At 39.4% G+C, this 21,903-nt stretch overlaps 1 protein-coding gene across 1 annotated transcript; it reads right to left on the bottom strand.

Annotated features, from left to right (window-relative positions):
* Positions 1-1,872: 1,872 nt before the first annotated feature.
* On the bottom strand, positions 1,873-19,519 carry LOC104537090 (disrupted in schizophrenia 1 protein-like). Its single transcript, XM_010179875.1, has 3 exons — positions 19,119-19,519; positions 9,185-9,302; positions 1,873-2,695 (listed from the first exon to the last, which is right to left on the bottom strand). Exons 1-3 carry the CDS (start codon positions 19,158-19,160, stop codon positions 2,547-2,549), a joined length of 309 nt encoding a protein of 102 aa, XP_010178177.1. The 5' UTR covers positions 19,161-19,519; the 3' UTR covers positions 1,873-2,546.
* Between the last annotated feature and the right edge of the window lie 2,384 nt (positions 19,520-21,903).

Here is a 21,903-nt window from a genome sequence, read left to right as displayed (position 1 = left end):
AGCTGATACAGTGCATAGTATATATATTTTTTTCTGAGAAAAGGAATGATTACTGGCTCTAACTTCCACAACCAACAGTGAAGTTAATGGAATAATAAATTATAGTAGTAGTAGTCCACACTGCATATAAAATAAAAGTTAACAGATACAAATATGGCAAGAATGATGACTGATTCAGTTTCCCTTCTCCTCAGGAGTTCAGTGTCTTATAAGAGTGGTTGTACAAGTTGATTTTTTATTACAATGCAGTGGTTCTCTGAAGCTGTGAAACACAAAAGCCATACAGATTTTTTTTAATTGAATGTGAATGCCTTCAAGAAACCTTGCTAATGAGGATGGAGGTGTTATTCTCTTGGCCCTATGATGGCTGGTGACTGTCTCTCTTGCTGAGCTCTTGCTGCTCCTGGCTCTAAGGCATACACAGTGCCCACAAACAATTTACATTACAGGCACTATCTATTCAAAGGACAAAACTCCACATACCCCTCAATGTGTAGGAAAACGGAGGGTAATGCAACCTCAGTGTACTGGCCATCATTTCTGGGGTGACCTCCTCATCCTATATAAAATGCTCAGCTGGTCTGTCTCTGTGGTGTTAACCTATGAGCAGCTTCTACTGCTCTTAAGGAAACAGCTGAGAGATCTACAACGTCAGTGTGCTTTTTCCTCCATTTACCTGAACTCATGTGGGTCTCCATGAGTGCTTTGTGGGTGACAGTCACCCCCAGGTAGTGTGTGCCCAGCCAGGGTTTCCCAGGGGAGCTGGTCCTGTGCATGGGCTGAGTGACAGTGCCACAGACCTGTGTTTGTTGGGCTGCCTGGAGCTGGGATTGAAAGCCTTACTCAGCTTTTTGAGGGAGTTTCAGAAAGTGCCACATCTACTCTGAGGAGGTAGGCATTGAGCAGGGACTGTCCAGAAGAGCCTGGAGAAAAAGACATGTCAAACAAAGGAGCAGCAGGAGATCTCTATTTGAGACTGGGGATGGGAACCAAGTAGCGGAGCCCATGTAAGGTGAAGATCTGAAAGTCTTCACTGCAACATGGATCCTGGCCCATATATTATACAATGAGAAAAGTTAAACCATGCTCTGAATTGTAAGGCTGTAATTCCACCCTGAGGATATGATGGCTACAGAAACCACCTGAGCTCTGCTCCCCTAGTTTGACAACCTGGATGCAATTGTAACCCTGTTGTATATCTCAGCTGCCTGGCACTTTTTTTTTACCTCCTTCCCTGTGTACTTAACACTGAGGTAGAAGTTTCAACTAGTATTAAAAAACAAAAAGAAAATTAACACAATCTTAGTGGGTGAGCAGTCCAATGACCTTCAAAATTTGCAAAAACTTTCACAATGTGGCTATGAGTAATTAAAACAGCAGGAAAAAAGTAATTCTAAAAAGTCAGAAAAATAGTATAAAAAAAGTACAGTACTGAGTTGCAAGGTATTTCCTTCATTTATTGGCTTTTAAAAAAACCCAAACCCCACAGTTGTTTTGTTTTTTTTTGAATTCTCCTTCCGCAATAAATGCAGAATTTTTTGTGACATCAGAGATAATTGCTATCCAAGAAAGAGTAAATGATGAATTCCTAAAGGCATTAACTGTTTCGAACAATGACTGAAACACAGGTAATTTATATTAGTTGCCTTCAGGTGAACATTGCTTTTATTTCCTATAAAAATACATGTTTAAGTATGTATATATGTGCATACGTGTCTATAGCAAAAAAAATCTGCATTCCTTCTGAAGGTTATAAAGGAGATCAAAGTAACATAACAGTAGCAATAAACTTTACAAGGAGACTTAAATGACTTACTGTTTATACAGTATTTAAATATAAGGAACACAAATCACCAACATAGTAATTTTCTGTGCTTTACAACCCCTGTAATACTATAGCAAGTTTATATTAATACCTAAATGAAGAGAATTAAACTACTGCTATAGGGGCTGCTGTTAGTTACCTCCATTCTACTCAATACCACTGAGTAAATGAGGTCCAAATTTTAGCTGAAAGAACTGGTTAACTTGAATTTCATCCTATTGATTTAACTATTGGCAAGAATGTGAAAATACATTCAGTGTAAGAAAGCTGTTAAAGTCAAAGGGAAAAAACGTTCTTACTAGTCTTACAGCTATTTTTTCAAGAAATACTGGAAATTCCAACTTTAATGCTACATTTTTTAAATTGGGGGGGGGGGAATCCATGAGTAGGGAAGACAGATACTGTTTAGAGTCTTCAAGGAGAACATTTCGCTGACATTAAAGGCAACTTTGCAGACTCTTGAAACGTATCAGTTTGTAATCTACACATTTACAGGAGATGCTCTGCTCTGAAAACTGTTTCCCAATCTGTGCCAAAACATGTAAAGCTGTGTAGAATACTTCTGATGATAGACCTCCAGGCTCTGTTTCTCCATAATTGATTTAGTTATTAGTTATGCAGGGAGAAAAAAAAGAGATCCCCAAGGCTTGGTAAAACAGTATTCAGTTACTAAAAGCAGCCCTTTGTGAATTAATGTCATCCTACCAGCTCTTTCTGCTCATTATTCCTTCAAGTCTTGTTTTCCTGGACACCAGCTGTCGCAGAGGAAGTCTCCAGCCTTTTCTTCTCCTGCCTCCCTGGCTGACTGAAGTTGCACCAGCATGGTCTGGAGTGTTTCCTTCACCACCTGGATCTCCCTCTGCAGAGACTGTGCAAGCTTTATCAAGGAATAAATCTATAGGTGATTGGCAGCCCTTTTTCTCTTTCCAAGTTATTAAATAAATTCTTGTTCTGCTGCTCACAACAGATGGCCATGGCTATCTGATTGTAGCTCCAAGTTCTTCCAAATTGTTTGGATTAAATATTAATACATTTCTCACACTTGCTTTCCAAAAAAAAATCCTGGCAAACTGAAGTTCTCAAGCAGCATTATTTAGCGTTGTAAAAATAGGGAATGAATGGGGGGGGATACTGCTTAGATACTATTTCTAGGAAGAAAGAAGATTATGGTATTGTACCACTGAGGCAGCAGCACTAGGCCTGAGTTCCCTGATGGAAGGAGGGTGGATTTTTAAGCCAGAGACACAGACCTGGGTGGATCAGACCCCAGGTGAAGGCAACAGGGCAGCGGGAGCAGTCTGAGACATAGGCCAAGTGACCACAGCTTGTGTGGCATTAGCAAGCTCAGCAATGTGTGCTATGCAAGGTGGGATGGGAATCTAGGTAAGCAGAAAATTAGCTTATAGCAGAGAAAGTGTTTCTGCTCTGCTTACCTCCAGCAGGCTTTAATTGTAGCTGAATTATCAGTATAATTATAGCACAGGAAACACAAGTATAAAGCAATACAAGGCTCCACAGTGAATGCTTTGAACAAGTTGAAAAGCAAAGAGATAAGCAGTGGCAAGTTTGTGTCGTTGTGCATTAAAAGAAAAAAGGCCACCTGAAAAGCACCTGATAATTCAGTAAAAATGCTTCATTTTTTCCATATTTTATTTGCCATTGTCTAGTTCAGGTTTCCTCCAAGGCACTTAGGAAGAAAATGATGGCTAATGACTCAGCCTCTTAAAAGCCCTTCCAGTTCCCTCTTCCCCAGCTCCACAATGAGAGAGGGAAGGTGACAGGAGGTGGCAGCAAGAAGACAAGGTGTGCAGCAGGGAGCAGGCTGGCAGATGAAGGGAGGACATGCACAGAGATAGTGACGACTGCTGGGACATACACAAGTTTTTAAGTGGCCAGGCTTCCTAGGCAATCCAGCTTTTTGTTCTGATGACTACTCTCTCCTAGGAATAAGCACAGTTTGTCCTATTAATACATTGGCCTTTCTGCTGATAATCTTGTGGCAGTGAGACTATCCGCTGTTGAATCGAGTGCAAGGACTGGGTGTAGCTCAATGAGACAACCAACCTTATCATCTCTTCCACAGCTTATGCTACACGGAGAGCAAAGCAAGTGTGAGACAAGTCGGAGCCTGCTGAAGCTCTAAACCAACAACTAAGTCTACATGAACAAGCTCTAGGGCCCACCTCATCTACACTGAGGCCTTCTGTACAGGTATGGCTGGAGGGCAAGGACCCCAAAAAGCTTACCCAAGCCGGTCAAGGGAGAGAGAAGTAAGTTCATTTCTAGCAGTAAGAGCCAGAAACTCACTTTAACAGAAATGAAACAAGCTGACACTGAAGCAACTCAGTTTCAAAAATACAATGCACAGGAAGGATAACACACAAGGACAGGCTTTATCCTTCACAGAACTCATCCATTATGAAATGTTGTTTTACTCGACCACGATGTCAATGCAATGTCAAGAAAAAAAAGACACCCTCGGGTTATGTGACTGTAAGAAGTGAGCTGTTACTTTTGAAAAATTGAGACTAGAAAGGACCATGAGAAAGCTGTAAAAATCACTGCTATTTCAGGCAGTCACAGTTGTACCTTTGAAGAGCCTTTTGGCTGCTTTTGAATCTGTTACCAGTTCCTCAAAATTTCATCTTTATAAGTATTTATGTACATTTACTATGAAGTCTTACTCTTAATATATTCACCAGGAGTACTCGTGCATACTTCTAATTTCTAGCCAGTTCTATTAATCTAAAGGAATTCTGTCTCTGATTACAAGTAGTAGCAGTACTCACTTCTCTTATCCTAGGATCTCAAAGCACTGTAAAAGGACAAATTGATTATGCTTTGCAACTACTTTGAAGTAAGAAACATTATTCTCTCATAAGTGGTCCTGAACTCTCCACCACTGTGCAATTTAATCATGACACTCTGCTGAAAACTTAACTGTTAAAACAGAAATTCTTTGGTTTATGAACACCATGAAGCCTCTGAAATGTAATTACTTCTGATGCACAGTTTCTGACTACAGGCTGTTATTTATATTACCCCAAGCAATTACAATTCTTTTCAGCTAGAGAGAAAAAGCCAAACTGAAATGTTTCACAGCCAGTGGATCAGAAATCCTGAAGGATGGAGGAAAATGAAGAAGACAGGGAAAGAAACTCTTGACCAACAGAAACATGGAGCAACAAGAAAGATGACTGCATAGTCTAACTATAGCACGCTTCAAGAACCTCATAAATAATACCACAATACTGCAATATCCTGGGCAACCTGGTCTAGGTGACCCTGCTTGAGCAGGGAGTTGGACCAGATGATCTCAAGAGGTCACTTTCAACTAAACAATTCTGATACCATGTGTGCTATATGCCAAGGGACCAAGTGAAGAGGCAAGACAATTCAATGCTTATTTGGAATGACCTGGGTTTCAGCCTTTTAGAAGTGCACTTTTGGAAGTGAACCAAAGACACCAAGCGAGTTCCTACTGCTCCTATATGAGGCCCGTGTGTCTTCACAGCAAGAGAGCAAAATGGTCTTTGGAAGTCCATCACTTCCTTCTCCTTACAAAATACACGGATGCTTGTGGTAGTGAAATCTGATGAGGCTTTCTCCACTTCCCCCCTCCATTCCTGTCCACCTCCTTCGCAGACACAAATGTGTTTCTACAAACTAACGTAACATCCCTCCTGTGCAAAAACCAAAATACCCAACAAATACTCAACAAAAAGCCCCAACAGAAAAATCCCAATATTTTGAAAAATGGATCACTTCAGTGATCTGGATATCAGATCTGTCTCCACATCACTTGTTCCAGCACAAAACGGAAGGCAAAGAAGCTGCAGGCCTCCCTCCCCGCCCCCCCCCTCAAAAAAAAAAAAAAGGGCACCATTGCCACCTCTCAGTCTTGTCAGATCCCAAAATTTCTTACAGATTCAGCCAGGGTGAGGTACAGCTGAGGCTAAACTCTACACTCCTGATTCTGTCATAAACTTATGCTGGTATAAAGCAAGGCTTGTATGAGAGCCTGCTGCATGAGAAAGGTGAATGGTTAGCAAAGGGACCTGCAGTGCCTAATGAACATTTAGGCACAAAATTATATTTTCAAAATAACTGTTTAAAATGGCCATTTTAGGGTAAGGAATGGAGATTGCTTTTATAATAATAGTCCAGCCAGGTTTTCTTCCAACAAAAGCATTTTCACCAGGATGAACTATTACATATATTCAAATTGTCTATCAAAACATAACTGCTAATTAAGAACAAAAATGACTGTGAAATTGCAATATAGTGTCCATTTAATTTTATTGCGAATTCCAGGCCTTTTCTGTCAGGAAAGTAACACCTCTCGTCAGCTCTGCAGTCACCAGAAAAAGTCACCTCTCATCCTCTTGTTTTTTCCAATTAATGATGTGGACTGTTTTCATACACTCGCCAATGATTAACCATAATTGAATGTTTTGTGGCTTTATCTGGTTATACTACGTAGAATTTAGCAAATATGTCACAGTGCTACAGAGGAGCTCTTCTCCGCCCCATTGTTTGATGCTTTTTATACAAAAGTACAGTTTAATATTTGCTGTGAAAGGCTTCAATAATAAATGACAATCCCAAGTAGGTCTGTGCCTATACTCGGAACCAAGAAATATCACTGGATTTCTCTCCTTTGTTCAGATTGTGCTGGCAATTACAATGAGCAGCATGGCTGATTTAAGTGTGCTACGCCATCAAAATGTAGAATGAAAAACAATGACATCTGGGATTTTTCCTCTAATACAAACTTAATTATTAATCAAAGCTATGACAGACACTAAACATTGGCAAATGGCTCGAGAGCATCAGGAATTTATTTTTCTCAGTGGAGTCTTTAAAAGTCTTTTAATAATCAGATGACAGGACTTATTTACATCTGTGCAGCCCACAGTTAGATTTTAGACCTAATACAGTTTGTAGCATTCATGTGTCAGGCAGTTTTTTGGGGGATGAGGAGAAGAGTGAAAATAACTAGAGAACAAGAGTTTTGAAAAATTTACCTTGCTTTCATTATGATTTCAGACTTTAAGTTCCTGCTCTCAGAGTCCTACTGATTTTTAATAAGGACTGCATAATTGTCCAATTTTTGAGACAAGATATTGTTTTATTTAAAACCAAATAAACTACTGTGCAAACAATCCATCTATTAATCATAAACTCTTCTACTGAGGCTAAATATTGGCACCAATCTCAGTGCTAGTTCCTTCAATATAGGCAAGTTAACAAGGAGAGAAAGTTTTTTTTGTAGGGACTGAGCAGTTTTTATTTAAAAAACCAACCTACAGGTCTGTAGCTCAGTAGCACTGTGGTAGCTATTTTTCTCATTCCTTTTTGAAGTATTAGCAGAGCGATTACATGTACCAGATGGTAACATTTTATGCATATTGATCTGGACTACCTCTGAAATAGCGACTGAATGCTAATGAGGGGTAGCTGAATTGCTGAACTGCCTCTCTGTATGTCCCTATGTTTTAAACATGGTTTCTTATTTTGTGACTGATGGTCTTGCTAGAACCAGGATATCACACAGTGTGCATTTCTGTATTTGGATAACGTGAGCTGAATTTCAGTGACAGAGGAATTCTGATCTCTAGCAGACAACTGTGGCTTAGAACGAGACTAATCAACAACTCTTCTCAAACTTTCAGTGATTAGATTTCATTTCTTCAACTAACTCTTGCAGTTTCAACAGCTACAAAGAAATAGACGTGCTCCACAGAAAATACATATATTGCTATTTCACATACTTGTAGTGTATTTTCTTCAGGAATCAAAAAAGCCATTTTTTCAACTTATTTCATCTTACCTAGTAAACTGTAACTGTGGTTAGACCTGACTAGTTTGAATATGAAGTGTACTGCAAAGAATCCATAACTCCAACCCACAGTGTTCTTCTATTAGGGTCAATGAGAAAAGCTCATTTGAGAGCAAATATAATTAAGGGAGGAAGGAATTAGATGCTCTACACACACACACAAGACACACACATCCATATAGCTCTGAAAAGAATGCTCAAAAACAGCACTGAGGAAACACAATCGCAACTGAGCATGCATGGTATAAATATAATTTAAAGAATATTGCAAACTGGCCTGTGATAAATACAAGAAAATAATCTTTGTGTACCTTGAAATGCTTAAAAAAAGAAAGATTTGAAGTAGTAACAAATTAGTGACTGGATTTCTCCCCTCCAGTGCAAACCCCACCAGCACCTTCCCTCTACTACCCCTAAGTTTATTATTCCGATACCATCAAAGAAACCAAGTGTCTAGAATAGGAATTTTGCAATAAGGTGGCAATAGATGCCCAGTCACCTAAAACATAGTGGTATTTCCACACACTCAATTTATTATCTTTTCTCTAAACTCTCTCCTGCAGGACTGCCTTCCTCATCTTAGGAGGAACTGAATCCATCCTAGCACCATCATCACCTCGACTCACCTTCAGGTGTCTGTAAGGGCTCCTCTGCTGATCTCTGCCACATGAATTTATTATTCTTTCTTCATTATTCCATTGCCTGCCCCCTTTTCTCCACTAAAACCTAACCAGCCAAGTAGTCTCCTCTTCCTCAGCCTCACTGGTTCTTATTATCTTTTCCCTTTCTTAGAAGAACAAAACCACTTTTAAGGTAAGTTTTTCTCTGAATGTTACAAATGAAACAATAGTCTTCGCTCTTAAATTTTGAAAAATGTCCACAGATGCCTCATAAAGGTTAAGCAATCATCAACCAGATACTGAATGACAGATGAAGCATAGAAAGAGATAAGGGTACTTTATAATCTCATCTGGTTACTTGTGCTGGAGTGTTAGAGGCAGATTAAATATCACAGGATGCCACATGATGCATAGGATGCCACATGATGCATCTGCTGCCCATTTTTTTTAAAGGAAAAATTACATGTGATAATATACACAGCCTGAGTCAGTGATATAGCATTGAATTTAGCTAAATTGTGTTGGGAAGTGCAGGTGCATGGATGCTGGTATCCATGCAAATTTTGGTGCACTAGGTATTTACTTGTATAAGCATTACAAACAAAAGGATTTTTACAGTAGAATAAAGGCTTTTCAAGTGCCTAATGTCAATTGACAAAGGACTAACTTTTTTCTTCTTCTGTTAAATCAATTAGAGCTGGATCAGACCACAGTGAAAATGCACTGTAGGAAAACTTGCTACAACAAAAACGCCCACTTCAGCAAGACAATCCTCCCCTTCTTAATGTATTTAATCTACATTAAGAACTACTATTCCATGTGAATCCAAAACGCAAGTATTTCACATATATACTTACAGAGATTGATACACATCTATAGCTATATCAAAAAGGATATGAATAACTCCTTCATCAACTCCGCAGGCGGAAGTCTGCAGTTGATCTTCCAGATGCACCAATTTCTCACTTACTGCTTCACATTTTTCACCCAGCATTGCAGAAAATATGAAGAACTCCTACAGGAAGTTGAAAAGGAAAAGAAAGCATGTTTGCTGTTGACTGCACTTTTCCACATCGAATTTGCAACAAATTAAGGGGGAAATAAACTATTAGTATGGGGATATGATACTTCACAGTGCTAAGACATTGCCTGAAAGCAAATTCCCATTAGATAGACAAAAAGCTGTTACTATATAACAATTTGGTGATTTACATGAAATGGAATGACCTTGTGGTCTCAAACTATTTCCCAGCAGAAAAATGTCCTGATCTCACTTTCGGCAGAGGATTAAAGGGGTGTGAAGAACTGAATTGCTCTCCCTCTTCCCTGTTGTCTCACCACAGCAGGGGAGGGAAATCTCATGCTGATTAGATCATTTATGTTCCTAAATTTCAAGTTGTTCACGTAAATATGTTTTACACTTTTAGGCTATTTAAATATTTCAGGCAGTGCCACTTTTGGTATCTCTTACAAACACAAAATGTACTTTTTTGAAGAAAACTCTAGCTAGAATACTTAGGGTCTTTGCTCAACTGATCACAGAAAATGCATCAAAGTCTTAGAGAGTACAAGATGAAACCACACTTTTTTACTGTGTTATCATGAAACAAGACTAGATTTTCAAAAATAATGCTTCCCTACTCAGAACTTACGAAGACAAACACCTTTTCTATTTTAAATCACTTGTGAAGTCCTTCCCTTAAGTTTGTCTGCTTTCAAATATACTGCACAGGGTTAATTTGTATCTTTTATATTTAGTATTGAGCACTTATTGAGAAATGACTCAAATAAGCAGCAAATATGAGAGTTGAGGGAAGAATACCCAACCAATTTGTACAGCATTGAGCAAGCCTCTCCTCTCCCTCCCAAGGTATCATAGCGCTGCCTACAGTGAATGACAGGGATAATCTGTAAGGAAAATATTATGGTGCCAAGGTGAACTTCTGCTGGAGCCATGTTGGAAAAAACTGGAGTCATTCATTAGCTGGAATCCAGAAAACTGGATTTTCTCAAGACCTAGTCTATGCACTCGTCCACAAAGCTGGTTGCACGTATGGGAATATACAATCTTCAGAAAGTTTTTCATCTTTAAAAAAGTACTTGGAGTCCTTTGCACTGATCTGTTGCTATAATAGCACCCAGCAGTGGTTGTTTAAGAGAAATCAAGCCTTCAATCAAAGGCCTTCTAAAGAAATCATGCTAATACTTGTTGGAATGCTGCCCATTGTGAAACATCTGATTTTTGGTAAACACATTTGCCAGATCTCAGTTTTGTGCTATCCTTACTTTGCGTCACACAGTGCATACACAGAGTCAGAAGAGCTCTGCTTGCTGGCACATCCTCTGCTACAGCACAGAGCTTTGACCTTTCTGCCTTCCTAGCTCTTCTGCCAGACATGGCTATCCAGCAGATCACTTGGGTAAACAACCAGCTGCGGTTTGAAGCCTGGACAAGCAAGCTGGTTATAACAGGTTGTGTTGCAAACACAAAATTTATAGACATAAAAATGACCTACTGCTTTCAAATGAGCACAGGGGACAAGAAGGTACGCATTTCTCCCTGCAGCAACTAGGAACATTCTTGTCTTATGACCAGGGACAGAAGATGAGGAAGAAGTCTTCCATCCAGCTGCTACATCATTATTCAGTATGCCAGCAGGACGCTATATGCTTTTAGGGAGTGGGACAACCTAGGCAATTTATATCAATAGAACACTTTTAGGGGATCATTCTGCAACATGCATGCAAGAATCAATGACAGATATCTAAAAGAATTTAGAAGTGTCAGTAAACTGAAAAGACCTAGTACTCTGAAAGCATATCTAGAATGATGACCATCTAGAGAAAGCTCCATCTCTGAACACTGATTTTTTCTCTGACAGTTAATTACAAATAAGAAAATCAGGTCTTCACATCATCTCAAATGCAAGAAAAACAAGATAAAAAACATTCAGTGCTGTACAATCAGTGAACAGTTAATTTAGGAAGGACAGCTTTTCATTAATGCACAAGCTCTTAAGTATTGCTCTGAGAAACAAAATCCATAAGTGAATTTTTCAAATTGGACTCTTTCTACAGACTATGTACTTTGACAAAATGAATTAGTCTTGTACAGATCCTGAAAAATGGGTATCTTAGTGACACAAAAAGCAGATTCTTGCTCTTACAACATCACTATATTGAATACTTTAGTCTGATCTAGTCACTGCTTTTATCAAGAACTATTACTATATGAGATTTTTTTATCACATTCATGCTGTCAAGAAGGATAACACTTCCAGTCCTGATTTGAAATCATCAGTTACCACAGAGAGCAAATTAAAAAAGTATGTTATGGTATACTCCTGAATACCTGTGCCATTAAGTATATCTAAATATAAAAAGCATTACAAATATATGCATCACAGTAGGGTATCCCTTTCTTTTTCAGGGTCATGTTGATGGAAGGAACGTTTATCCAGATAATCAGTCACCCAGTTAGCACTATCATTAGTTGCTGTAAGAGACCAGTTTTCTCCACTTTAAAACTACCCTGTTTAAAACTACCCGTTTCCTGTCTTGTATACACAAATACAAGGAGTTCCCTGACCAGCTAATCTAAACAATAAGCACGCTGTGAAAATGCACAATGGAAAATCTTTCCTTATTCACCATGTTGGTGAATGTACCAGGCAAAATGGGCCTTTTCAGACCTAACCCCTCACTGAACTTCAGGTGGGTTGAAAGACGCTGGCAACAGGAGACAGCATTTAGATGCCTGGCTGGCAAAACAGGATCCAAGTTGCAAGCACAGCCTAGCTCTAACTTGCACAGATCCTAAAAACCCAAGACAAAATATAACCACAGCCTGAAATCTAGAGTCGCAGCACAGCTAGATGACTATACTTACTGGTGTACTGTTACCTAATATGATCTCAAGTCTGACATTTTATTTTCCTTTATAAATAAAACTTCACAAACAAGTAAAGAAAGGTCCCAGGAAGGACAGAAGGAACGAACCCAACAAATAAACTCTGAAGACTCTAGGACTTCAGGTGAATGCTTGTTCTGTAGCAAAGGCATCTAACAGTGCTTTGCATCAGTACTAACTTGTATTTTGGGGTGCTAAGCTTCGTGTAGTAGCTTCTAGCCCACTGCAATTTCAGGTAAAGACTTTACTGGTGCATTGGTCTCACACTAAACATGCTTAGAAATAAGAAACTATCATTTTTAACTCTCTTATCTCTCAGGAACTTACTTGCAGGCATTATGTGAAAAAATGCAGAAGGGTCATCATACAAACTATGATTTTTGAGAACATATATATGTATGGCCTTTCTTAATCTGGATTGCAAAGATGTGGTCATGCAGAGAACCCTAACTTTAGTTTAACATCAAGAAGAGTTATAAATGGAAACAAAATACACTGCTTTCAAAAATATACAAAAATAATTCTAAATATTCAGCCAATTTCACAGCGCCTATTCCCAGGCCCTCGTTTGAAAAAAGATGATAATCCAGAGAAGTAGGTGGGAAAGATTTGTCTCAGTGCCTTTCATAGCTAATAACTTCACTGGTAACATTTTTATTTTACGTTTGTCTATGTAGGCAGAGAAACCACTGTAAGTGACACACAGACTATTCAGAATAGCTCCCAGTTGGAAAGTGGCACTCTACACTGATCAACAACGTCTCTGAGAAGAGAGTGGACTCTGCCTCCAGCTCAACGTATTAATAAAATACCACTCATCCAAGCTTGTCTGTTATGTCAATGCTACAAGCTACTGTAAGTTTTAAGATTTCTTTGGTTATTTTTGCACTAACAGCACTTTTAGGAAGCAGCTAGGAGAGACTGCAGGAGTCAGGAAAGAGTCGAGATGCAATATTGCTTTATGGATTTTTCTGTGAACAGCGGATGTGGTTGGTTGGGACTTTTTCTTTCCCTCTAAATCCTTAGGAAGGTGAAAACAGCACAAATGTGTGTGTGATGTGTTGTTTTTTAAGGTGAAATCCTTCTGCTTTCTCACATGAAGTAGAAATTCTCATTCTCTCCCAGAGATGCGAGAGCCTGATGTAAGAAACAGGAAGAACAGACAGTGTTGCAGCGGATGCACAGCTGGAGCATCAGCACACTGAATTAAGACCAGAGGGAATGGCTTTCACTTCAGTCTTCTGCAATTTTCAATTTGCTCTTTTACAAGTCATTTTAGTCATCAATGAGCAACAGCTCCTTGGCAGCATTACTAAAGGAAAGCGTTTGATCAGCTTTTCTGGTGCAAACATCTTCCATGTTTTCTTGGATCTAGTTCAGCAATTTTATATAGGAGAATCAGTATTCTAGTAGCTAGATTACTCTAACTCTATTAGGGATTAGAGTCTGTATTAAAGCCTTTGGTGGTTGTGCTGAGAAACAGAATTCCCAGACATATCCTTAAAACTCCCAAAAAAGTGCCCTGTACTTGGCACTGGTGAGGCCGCACCTCGAGTAATGTGTTCAGTTCTGGGCCCCTCACTCTAAGAGGGATGTTGAGATTCTGGAGCGTGTTCAGAGAAGAGCCACAAGGATGGTGAGGGGTCTGGAGAACAAGCCTTATGAGGAGCGGCTAAGGGAACTGGGGTTGTTTAGCCTGGAGAAGAGAAGGCTGAGGGGAGACCTCATCACCACCTACAACTACCTAAAGGGAGGTTGTAGAGAGGTGGGTGCTGGTCTCTTCTCCCAGGTGATGGAGGATAGAACAAGGGGAAATGGCACCAAGCTGTGCTAAGGGAGGTTCAGGTTAGAGATAAGGAAGAAGTTCTTTACTGAGAGGGTTGTCAGAGGCTGGAACAGGCTGCCCAGGGAGGTGGTGGAGTCACCATCCTTGGATGTATTTAAAGAGCGGGTAGACGAGGTACTTAGGGATATGGTTTAGGGGGTAGACAGGAACGGTTGGACATGATGATCTCAGAGGTCTTTTCCAACAGAGCGATTCTGTGTTTCTGTGAAGTCATTCTTCCTACAGAGGAACTTTGCAAAAAGGAGCTGCCTTACTTCAAACTAGCAATATCATAACCACAATAAGATCTGTAAAACAAAAGCCTTAGACAACCTTCTGCAAAACATCAAAGCCAGATTCTTTCACCTGTACTAAAACTTATCTCTCCTATAATAGTTAAAATAATTCAAAATAACAACTACAAAAAGTTATCCTTGCAGGTACTTCACATTATGGCACAAGGTTTAGAACAGTGACTTACTGTCAACAGAAGTGCTGCATGCTTACCCCTCAACCCTTGCAGACATCAATGGAAAGTGTGAGCACTTGAAACTCCACAAAAGCAGGCCAGGGAATCTCTTAAAAAAAAAATGTAGAAACAAAAGCAGATGCTTCAGCCACATGCAGGCTAAGCACACATGCCCTCAGATAATGAGCTACATGGCCACAAAGTGTCCAAAGCGCAAGTGGAGGAAGCATTTGTCCCTGCTCTGCATCCCAGTTTTCCTGCCCTGTCTTGCGTTGTCTTGGGCAGCTGACGTAGTAGAAGAGGGCAAAGTGGCCACTGAGAACAGGACTAATTTCTTACTGTGAAAATAATGCACATTACTTGTGACCAACACCATTCTAGCATCATGGGAAGGTTGACCAGGAGCAACCAGGGACCAGGAAAGCCCACTCTGTGCCTTGCAGTGTGACCAAGCCCCCACTGTGACTGTGCTCAGGTGGTTCCTGTCCATGTGGCTCAGCAGCTGATGGGGATTTTGTGGTTCTGGCTGCAGAGGAGATTCTGCTCCAACATTAAACTGCCCTTGCAGTAAGCAAGTTTTCTTAATGCAAACTTCCATTGCTACAAAGCAAGATGCTCACATTTCATTTTACCCTTACATAGTACACAATGACAATAACAGTTGTCCTCTTCATCATTATTTTTAATGTGATTGAAAACTTTGACTTCCAACCAGACCACGACTTTTGAAGCTTTTATTTCTATTCCTTTCCTTCTTTTCCTCAGTGTGTTCCTGTCTTCAACAAAGTGAGGTGCCCAGACCAGTGCTGTAGTCCTCTGGAAGCTTCAACATTCTCAGCTAAGCACTGCAATTATTTCTGTCTTACAACTGACATTCCCATTAATGAGGCTGCAAATGACATTTGCCCTTTCTTGCAACAAGATGAAGGTAATGAATCCCACTCTATTTCTAGTCCACTATAACCCTAGATTCTGCTTCTGCAGTATTGTCATCTTAGCTGCTATTTACCATCTGTATACATAAATCCAACTTTTTTTCTTCCTCAAGTGTAATTTGCACCTGTCTTTTAACATATCCCATCTTGCTGATTTCAGGTTATTCTTTCAATCCATCAAGAGCATTTGGAATTCTAATCCTAATTGAAATTATGTTGACTGGCACATAAACTCCTGGCCTACCTCATTTTTAAAAGCAAATACCAAGTCTGCCTTTTACTGCTCCCCTTGGGACTTCAAGCTTCCTCTAGGAGTTTTCAAAGCAGCTTGTTAATAGTTCGGAGACTGTTTTTCTTGGCTCCTGCGCACTCAGAAGAAATTTCATCAGCCTAGCCTGTCTTGAGTACATCTCACTTGCCTTAGTACCCTTTACTGTGTTCATCTCTTGCTACTTCGTAGTGAATACCAAGAACACTACATATAGAGACACAATTTATCATTATTAGCAAGACCAAAAGCAAAGAAAATAAGGAAGGAAAAGAAAATATTTCTGCCCTGCTCTCATTATTTTCTTGTTCAGCTTTCTTATTTGAAGATACACATACTTTCTTTCACTTGTCCCTTATATACAGCTTCTTTCTGAACTCCCTTACCACTTTGCATGTCTTATGGCTACAGTAGCTTAGTATGTTCAGTGGTCTTGCTGGTTCATTCATACACTGTGCATACACTTTCAGGCTCAACCTTAGGGACATTTTTGTCCTTTCCTTTTCAAACTTCTTTTGGGCCACTGAAGAGTCATTGACATAGATATGTAGTCTGTTACTGTGATTGCTCTTTTCTGCACCAAAAGAAGATGGTGCTGTACTATAAACACGGCATCTTCTGGAGGGTACCGAGGATCATCTGCTGATTCCTCCTCCTACAGTTTGTCCCACAGAAACTCACCTGTTGTTTCCCTGATTTTGTTTAGGTGAGTTTTACTTTCATGGAGGTGGTTATCTGCCTTTTCTCAGAAGAGGAATCAAGGTTGTTTCCCAATTATTTTTGCCCTTATCACCTTCTACTTACAGATTGCTAGCTTGTACCAATAGCCTGTTTATGTGTATTTGGGAGACTGCAGCACTACAACACACTCCTCAGTTTCTCACGTGGAACAATTCAGGCATAAAGTTTTCCAGACAGATGTTTTGCAAGTGTGACCCACCTCCTCCCCACCATCACACGCTTTTCCCACATTCCCTTTGCTTGCACTGATCCCCTTCTCGCCTCCACAGGGATACAACACCACATGGCAGTGTTAAATGACTCATCAAAATTACAGCCTGATGTTGGCAATACTTCCCCTCGTGTATCTTCCATTACAGCTATGGAGGAGTGTCCTTGGAAAAGCATCTACGCAGGAGCAGAGCTTTCCACTGCCTTCCAGCACCCTGCTGCAGTCTGTGGGTCAGCAGCTTTCCCATTCTCATGTCTAGCAGGCTGAAGATCTTCCCTGAGTGCAGACTTTCTAAAATGAGTGCACACTACTGCACTGGCTCATTTAATAAAACTGAGACAATTCCAGTTCCTGCTGTGGGAGGGGGAGGCTATTTATTGACTTGGCAATAAAAGTGCACAGTGGGCCAGGACTTGGAAAAGAAACACAAGCACCAGTTTTCTAGTGTTCACACCCTGCTGTGCTAGGAGTCAGCATAGCTGGGTATCACTTATAGGTGGTTCCTAGTATTGTTCACTACCATCTCGGCTCCTGAGTCACTGAGATGACTAGAATGACTAGAATGACTAACAGGGTGCTCTCCTGCACGCAGCAGGGTGACAAGAGTGGATTAGGGGACCAGAGCATCAAAGGAACTGTTAAGCAAAGCCTTGACATGGTACAAGGTGCTGACAGTTTCACAGAGCTTTTACAGAGCTGTCTACAAGTCAACATCCAGCTGTGGCAGTGTGGTAGAGCCTGGCTTTCTAGCAAATTTCCATTTCCTTTATTTGTATCACTGCTCTCTATTCTCTTCATGCACTTTTTCCCCTCAAAACTTGAAAAAGGCAAGGTTCCTCTGCTTGTGAGCACTCTAATATACTAAAGCTCTTGGTGAATACTTATACAGTAGCAGCCCGCTTTGCCTGTGAGCTCTGATGCATTTGTAACCTAGCACACACATCACACTCACATGCTCTGGGCATATCTCCTATGACACAAAAGAAAAACTTCTTCAGTCAAGAGCTGGGCTGTAATACAGCTTTCAGTGCAGCTCACTGCTGGACACAAGCATAGCATTGTACTCTCATTTGCTTTGGTCCAGACCATACACAATTTTAAGTTTTCGGCAAATATTCTGCTGTCCTGGCAGCTATCTCTACCAACATGCCCTCACTATTTTGCCCTGCTGGCAGTAGGGCTTTTTGCTACCTTTATCCTGTGGGATACCCGCCCCTGTTTCATGTCATCTTTGGATGCAGGCACCTGCATAGCTTTGCTTTAATTCACAGCAAAGATCACTGACAAGAAGTGCTATTTGCATTTCCTGCAAAGTTCACCTTCACTCTCAAGGCATCCTGCTTTTATTTTGCTGAATTCGCATACAGCCAAGTGGTCCATCCTAGGCACGCTCTCATGTCACAGACTCCTTGTACACAAAGTCAACCATCTGAGTTTGGTCTTGCAGTTAGATTATCCTTCCCAGAGCATTTCAGCTGCTCCACACTCTTTGGATTCATTGGTGGTAATTCAAGAAAATGCCTCATCTGAATAGTTACCCCAAATGGCAATTTTTATTTATTTCTTTATTTAAAATTTGCTTGGCTGAGCACTTGTCACTTGTACTTGACAGGTAGCATGTATTCTGTTATGGAAGGTGAACTGGAGGTTACTTACTCATGTAATTAATTTGCTGGCTGGACACAATGCTTGTTTACTAAATTTCCTTAATATGTAAGTTACAATCCAAGGCATACAGATACAAAAATGGACCAGACTGGATCAGTACAGCTCTTAGAACCAGTATAACCAGTATAACTCTCCTTAATCTCTCTTACACATACAATACCTCAGCTCTTTTTATGCAGACAGATTTTTGTATGTAAGCAGATTTTTCTCATCACTTACTCTCATACATCTCATGTTACTGAATTATCTTAGACTTTCTTAAATAGGTTCTCAGACCAGGATCTGACATCTTTTTGTTTATGAAAATAGTGTAAAATGACAGACATCCAGTGTTTTTATTAAGAAGAAATTCCTATTACCCTGTATTCTGCTGCAGGATGCTTTTATACTTCAAAAGTAAACTCAAAGGTCTTTTTATTGGTACACAAGGAAGCAAGTAAAGCATCATGATTTTGTTTCATTCGTAAGCATCATTACAGTGCTACAGTATGGCAGGCTAAATATTATTGGTCCTACTTTTCCCCAACATATTCATCCTGTTGTTGGTACGTATTAAAAGCACCACCACAGGATTTGACTATAAACTCCCTGAAATACACAGCAGTTTTGCCATTATATTGAATGAGAAAAAAAAAGGAACGAGCCCACTCCAGTTGTGCCTCTGTTGCTTCTCTAAGTGCTCGCACATTCTCTAGCAGTTTCTACTCAAAGGTAATACTATAAAAACAAATGTCATTAGTTCTAATTGAGACCCAGCAAAGTCTGTACGGTATCACCACTTTATACTGTCTAGAAAACACTTACCTCAGACAAATGACCCTCTGCTCCAAATGAAATGTCTTCCATAACCTGTTAGAGATAAATTATTAAGTACAGAGTAGATACATGCTATATAAACAGTAAGATTTCAATGGAACTTATAAAACCATATAGCACATTAAAAAGTTATACAAGCTGATCAATGACATAATTTTGCTTCACACACGTGAAATATTTCAATTGAATTTATAATGGAGTAGTGGCAGCCACCCAATATTTAAAGCTACATTTGAATACATTTTATTAAAGCCTGCCTTCGGTTCCCAGTTAAAATCCACAAGGAATCCTGCCTCTAAAACTGAAGGACTAACTATAGATTGAAACAAACTGTTCTGTCAAGCTCTTACAGATCTATACACCGTTGAAGAGCCTACAGAAATTTTTTTGACACAAACCCTATAAGCAATTTTGGGCAGAAGAGAGACCCCACTGATGTTTTGTATTGGTAATATGTGCTAACTATAGTCAGTTTCTCTTTCAAAACTTGCTTCATCTGTAAAGTCTATGAGAAAATAGCCAGCATTTCATTGATCGGCTGAGAAGCAAAGAAATATGATGTTAACATTATTGGAAAATCATTAGTACTTATCACACACAACAGTATCGGTAATCTTTAAATAAACTGAGATTGGGATATTGCTTTGGTAAGGCAATACTTAGTACCACAGGTGTGTGTGTGTGTATATATATATATAAAATAAAGTGCAAAATCATTATTATTACTGGGTACTATTTTCAGTAATCTACCTGAAAAGAGGTTGTTTAGAAGCTGGTTCTTTTAGCAGTAGACATTACACAACAGTATCACACACAGCTAAGGGGCATCATACTGCACAACAGTGTGTGTGACTGTACCACGATGCCCTGGCCATTGTGCACAAGCCAGCTGTCTGTTGCTACAGAAATGCTTTCCAGCTTAGAGCAATACTAAAACCACTCAAATGCTGACTTTCATTGATGCTTAATGCTGACATCTAATCCTAAGATTAAATTTGAAGTTTCAAAATTATTTTTGAAGCTCTGCAAATACAGTGTTTAATTAAAACTCAAATGAATGCACAGTTTATTTGGCTTTCTAAAGAGTTTGTCCTTTACACATAGCACATTTGCCTCCTGGACCGCAGGCTATCTGAATGCAGGATAATGAGTTACAGCCTGCTGACAGAGGCTTTCTTTAGCTATTGCTAAATTCTGAAAAACGTTTTGTCGTATCCTGTGATGACTTCTTTATAATGACAGACATCACATTAAATATTAATTATTATTTTTCATGATTGTCCATTTAGTATCACTTAGAACATTCAGTATCCTAAAAAAAGTGAATCATGTGAAGGTTCTGCAATTACAGAACATCTTCCCAACAGCAGGGTGCTCTACAAAAGACCCCTGAAATACCATCCCAGATGGCAAAACTGAAGTATGCAGAGGTGAGGAAAAGACAGCAGTGCTCTTCCTCCTGCTTTCTGCTTCTTTTAAGATGAAGAAGTGAGAAACGATCTACAAAGAATTCTGATGGGATAACTACAAAAAATGCTGACTTACAAAATATAACACTACTGAATTTTGGTTTTTACCTTGTAACTTTAATCACCTCAATTTTCTTGAAAGCTAGTAGGTGTTTCTTTCCTTCATAGTGATTAAGAAGGAGCACTGCACAGCATGCCAGAGAGCAGAAGAAGAAGAAAAAAGGATAGATCAGGAACTCAAGCCTACAGTTGTACACATACTCATCATGTTTATCAAGATACTTGGTGTTAGGGAGGTCCCAGCACACACGTCTGTTTATTAGTTATCCTCAGTGTTTCTGGTGTTAGGAAAAGGTTTTGCTTACACATACATGATCAACAAGCAAAAAATAAAGCAATATATCATAAAGAGTGGAAGAGAAATGAAGAGAAATGAAATGTTACTGCATGTTTTAGAAATCACTCAGATAGGTATCTCACTATGTAACAGTGATCACGGCAACTTCCACCTCACTTGTATGCCACCTGGGCAAAATAATTTGCAGTCAGTTTAAAAATATGGAACACTTTTGGTAAGAAAACTAGAACCCATCTTTAATTCGTCAGAGACTTGAGAGAAAACCAAGCCAAATTAGTCATGAAAAGACTTACTATAACTGCAATGATGGGGCACCATAATTTCATCAAGATAGCTCCCAGCTGGAATGTACACACTTATATGAAAATCCAATAATCTATATCAGACACATTAAACACCACGCTGACTCTCACACGACTGAGGCTAGTAACAGTATCTATAACTATGCTTTAGCATTTTTTAGAAATACTATAATCTAATGAGTTACCTGTAATTGAGAGGAGTACATCTTAATTTTTATGTAACTCTGAGAGATCCAAAGGATTATTTTTGCTGGCCTCACTTTATTTAGTTTTGACCAAAAAAATTAATAATGATGTTTTGGCAAGCTGAACTGCCAAAGCATGTGATTGTCTTCCCTGGATAACATTAAGTGTTATAAAAGAAACCTGATTTACTGCATTATTTTGGGATGCTACAGTCTACATATACAAACTGGGGAAAAAAAATCTGTACTGTCTTAGAAAACACAGTTATGAAGACTATAAAGTAACTCTTGACAGTTAATAAACCTGTGCTCACACATGACAGTAAAATATCTAAACTGTCAAAAAATTTATACCTTACGTATTTTATACCACAACATGTCATATGTTAAGATCTAGTGAAGATATTTAATTAAAAATGAAAAACGACCCCTCTGCAAAGCAGTATCCAAGTATCTAAG

This window comes from Mesitornis unicolor, unplaced genomic scaffold, assembly GCF_000695765.1.
Source record: "Mesitornis unicolor isolate BGI_N332 unplaced genomic scaffold, ASM69576v1 scaffold1992, whole genome shotgun sequence".
Taxonomy (NCBI): domain Eukaryota; kingdom Metazoa; phylum Chordata; class Aves; order Mesitornithiformes; family Mesitornithidae; genus Mesitornis; species Mesitornis unicolor.
Note: the sequence above shows the minus strand (reverse complement) of the source record. Positions and strands in the feature narration are given on the sequence as shown.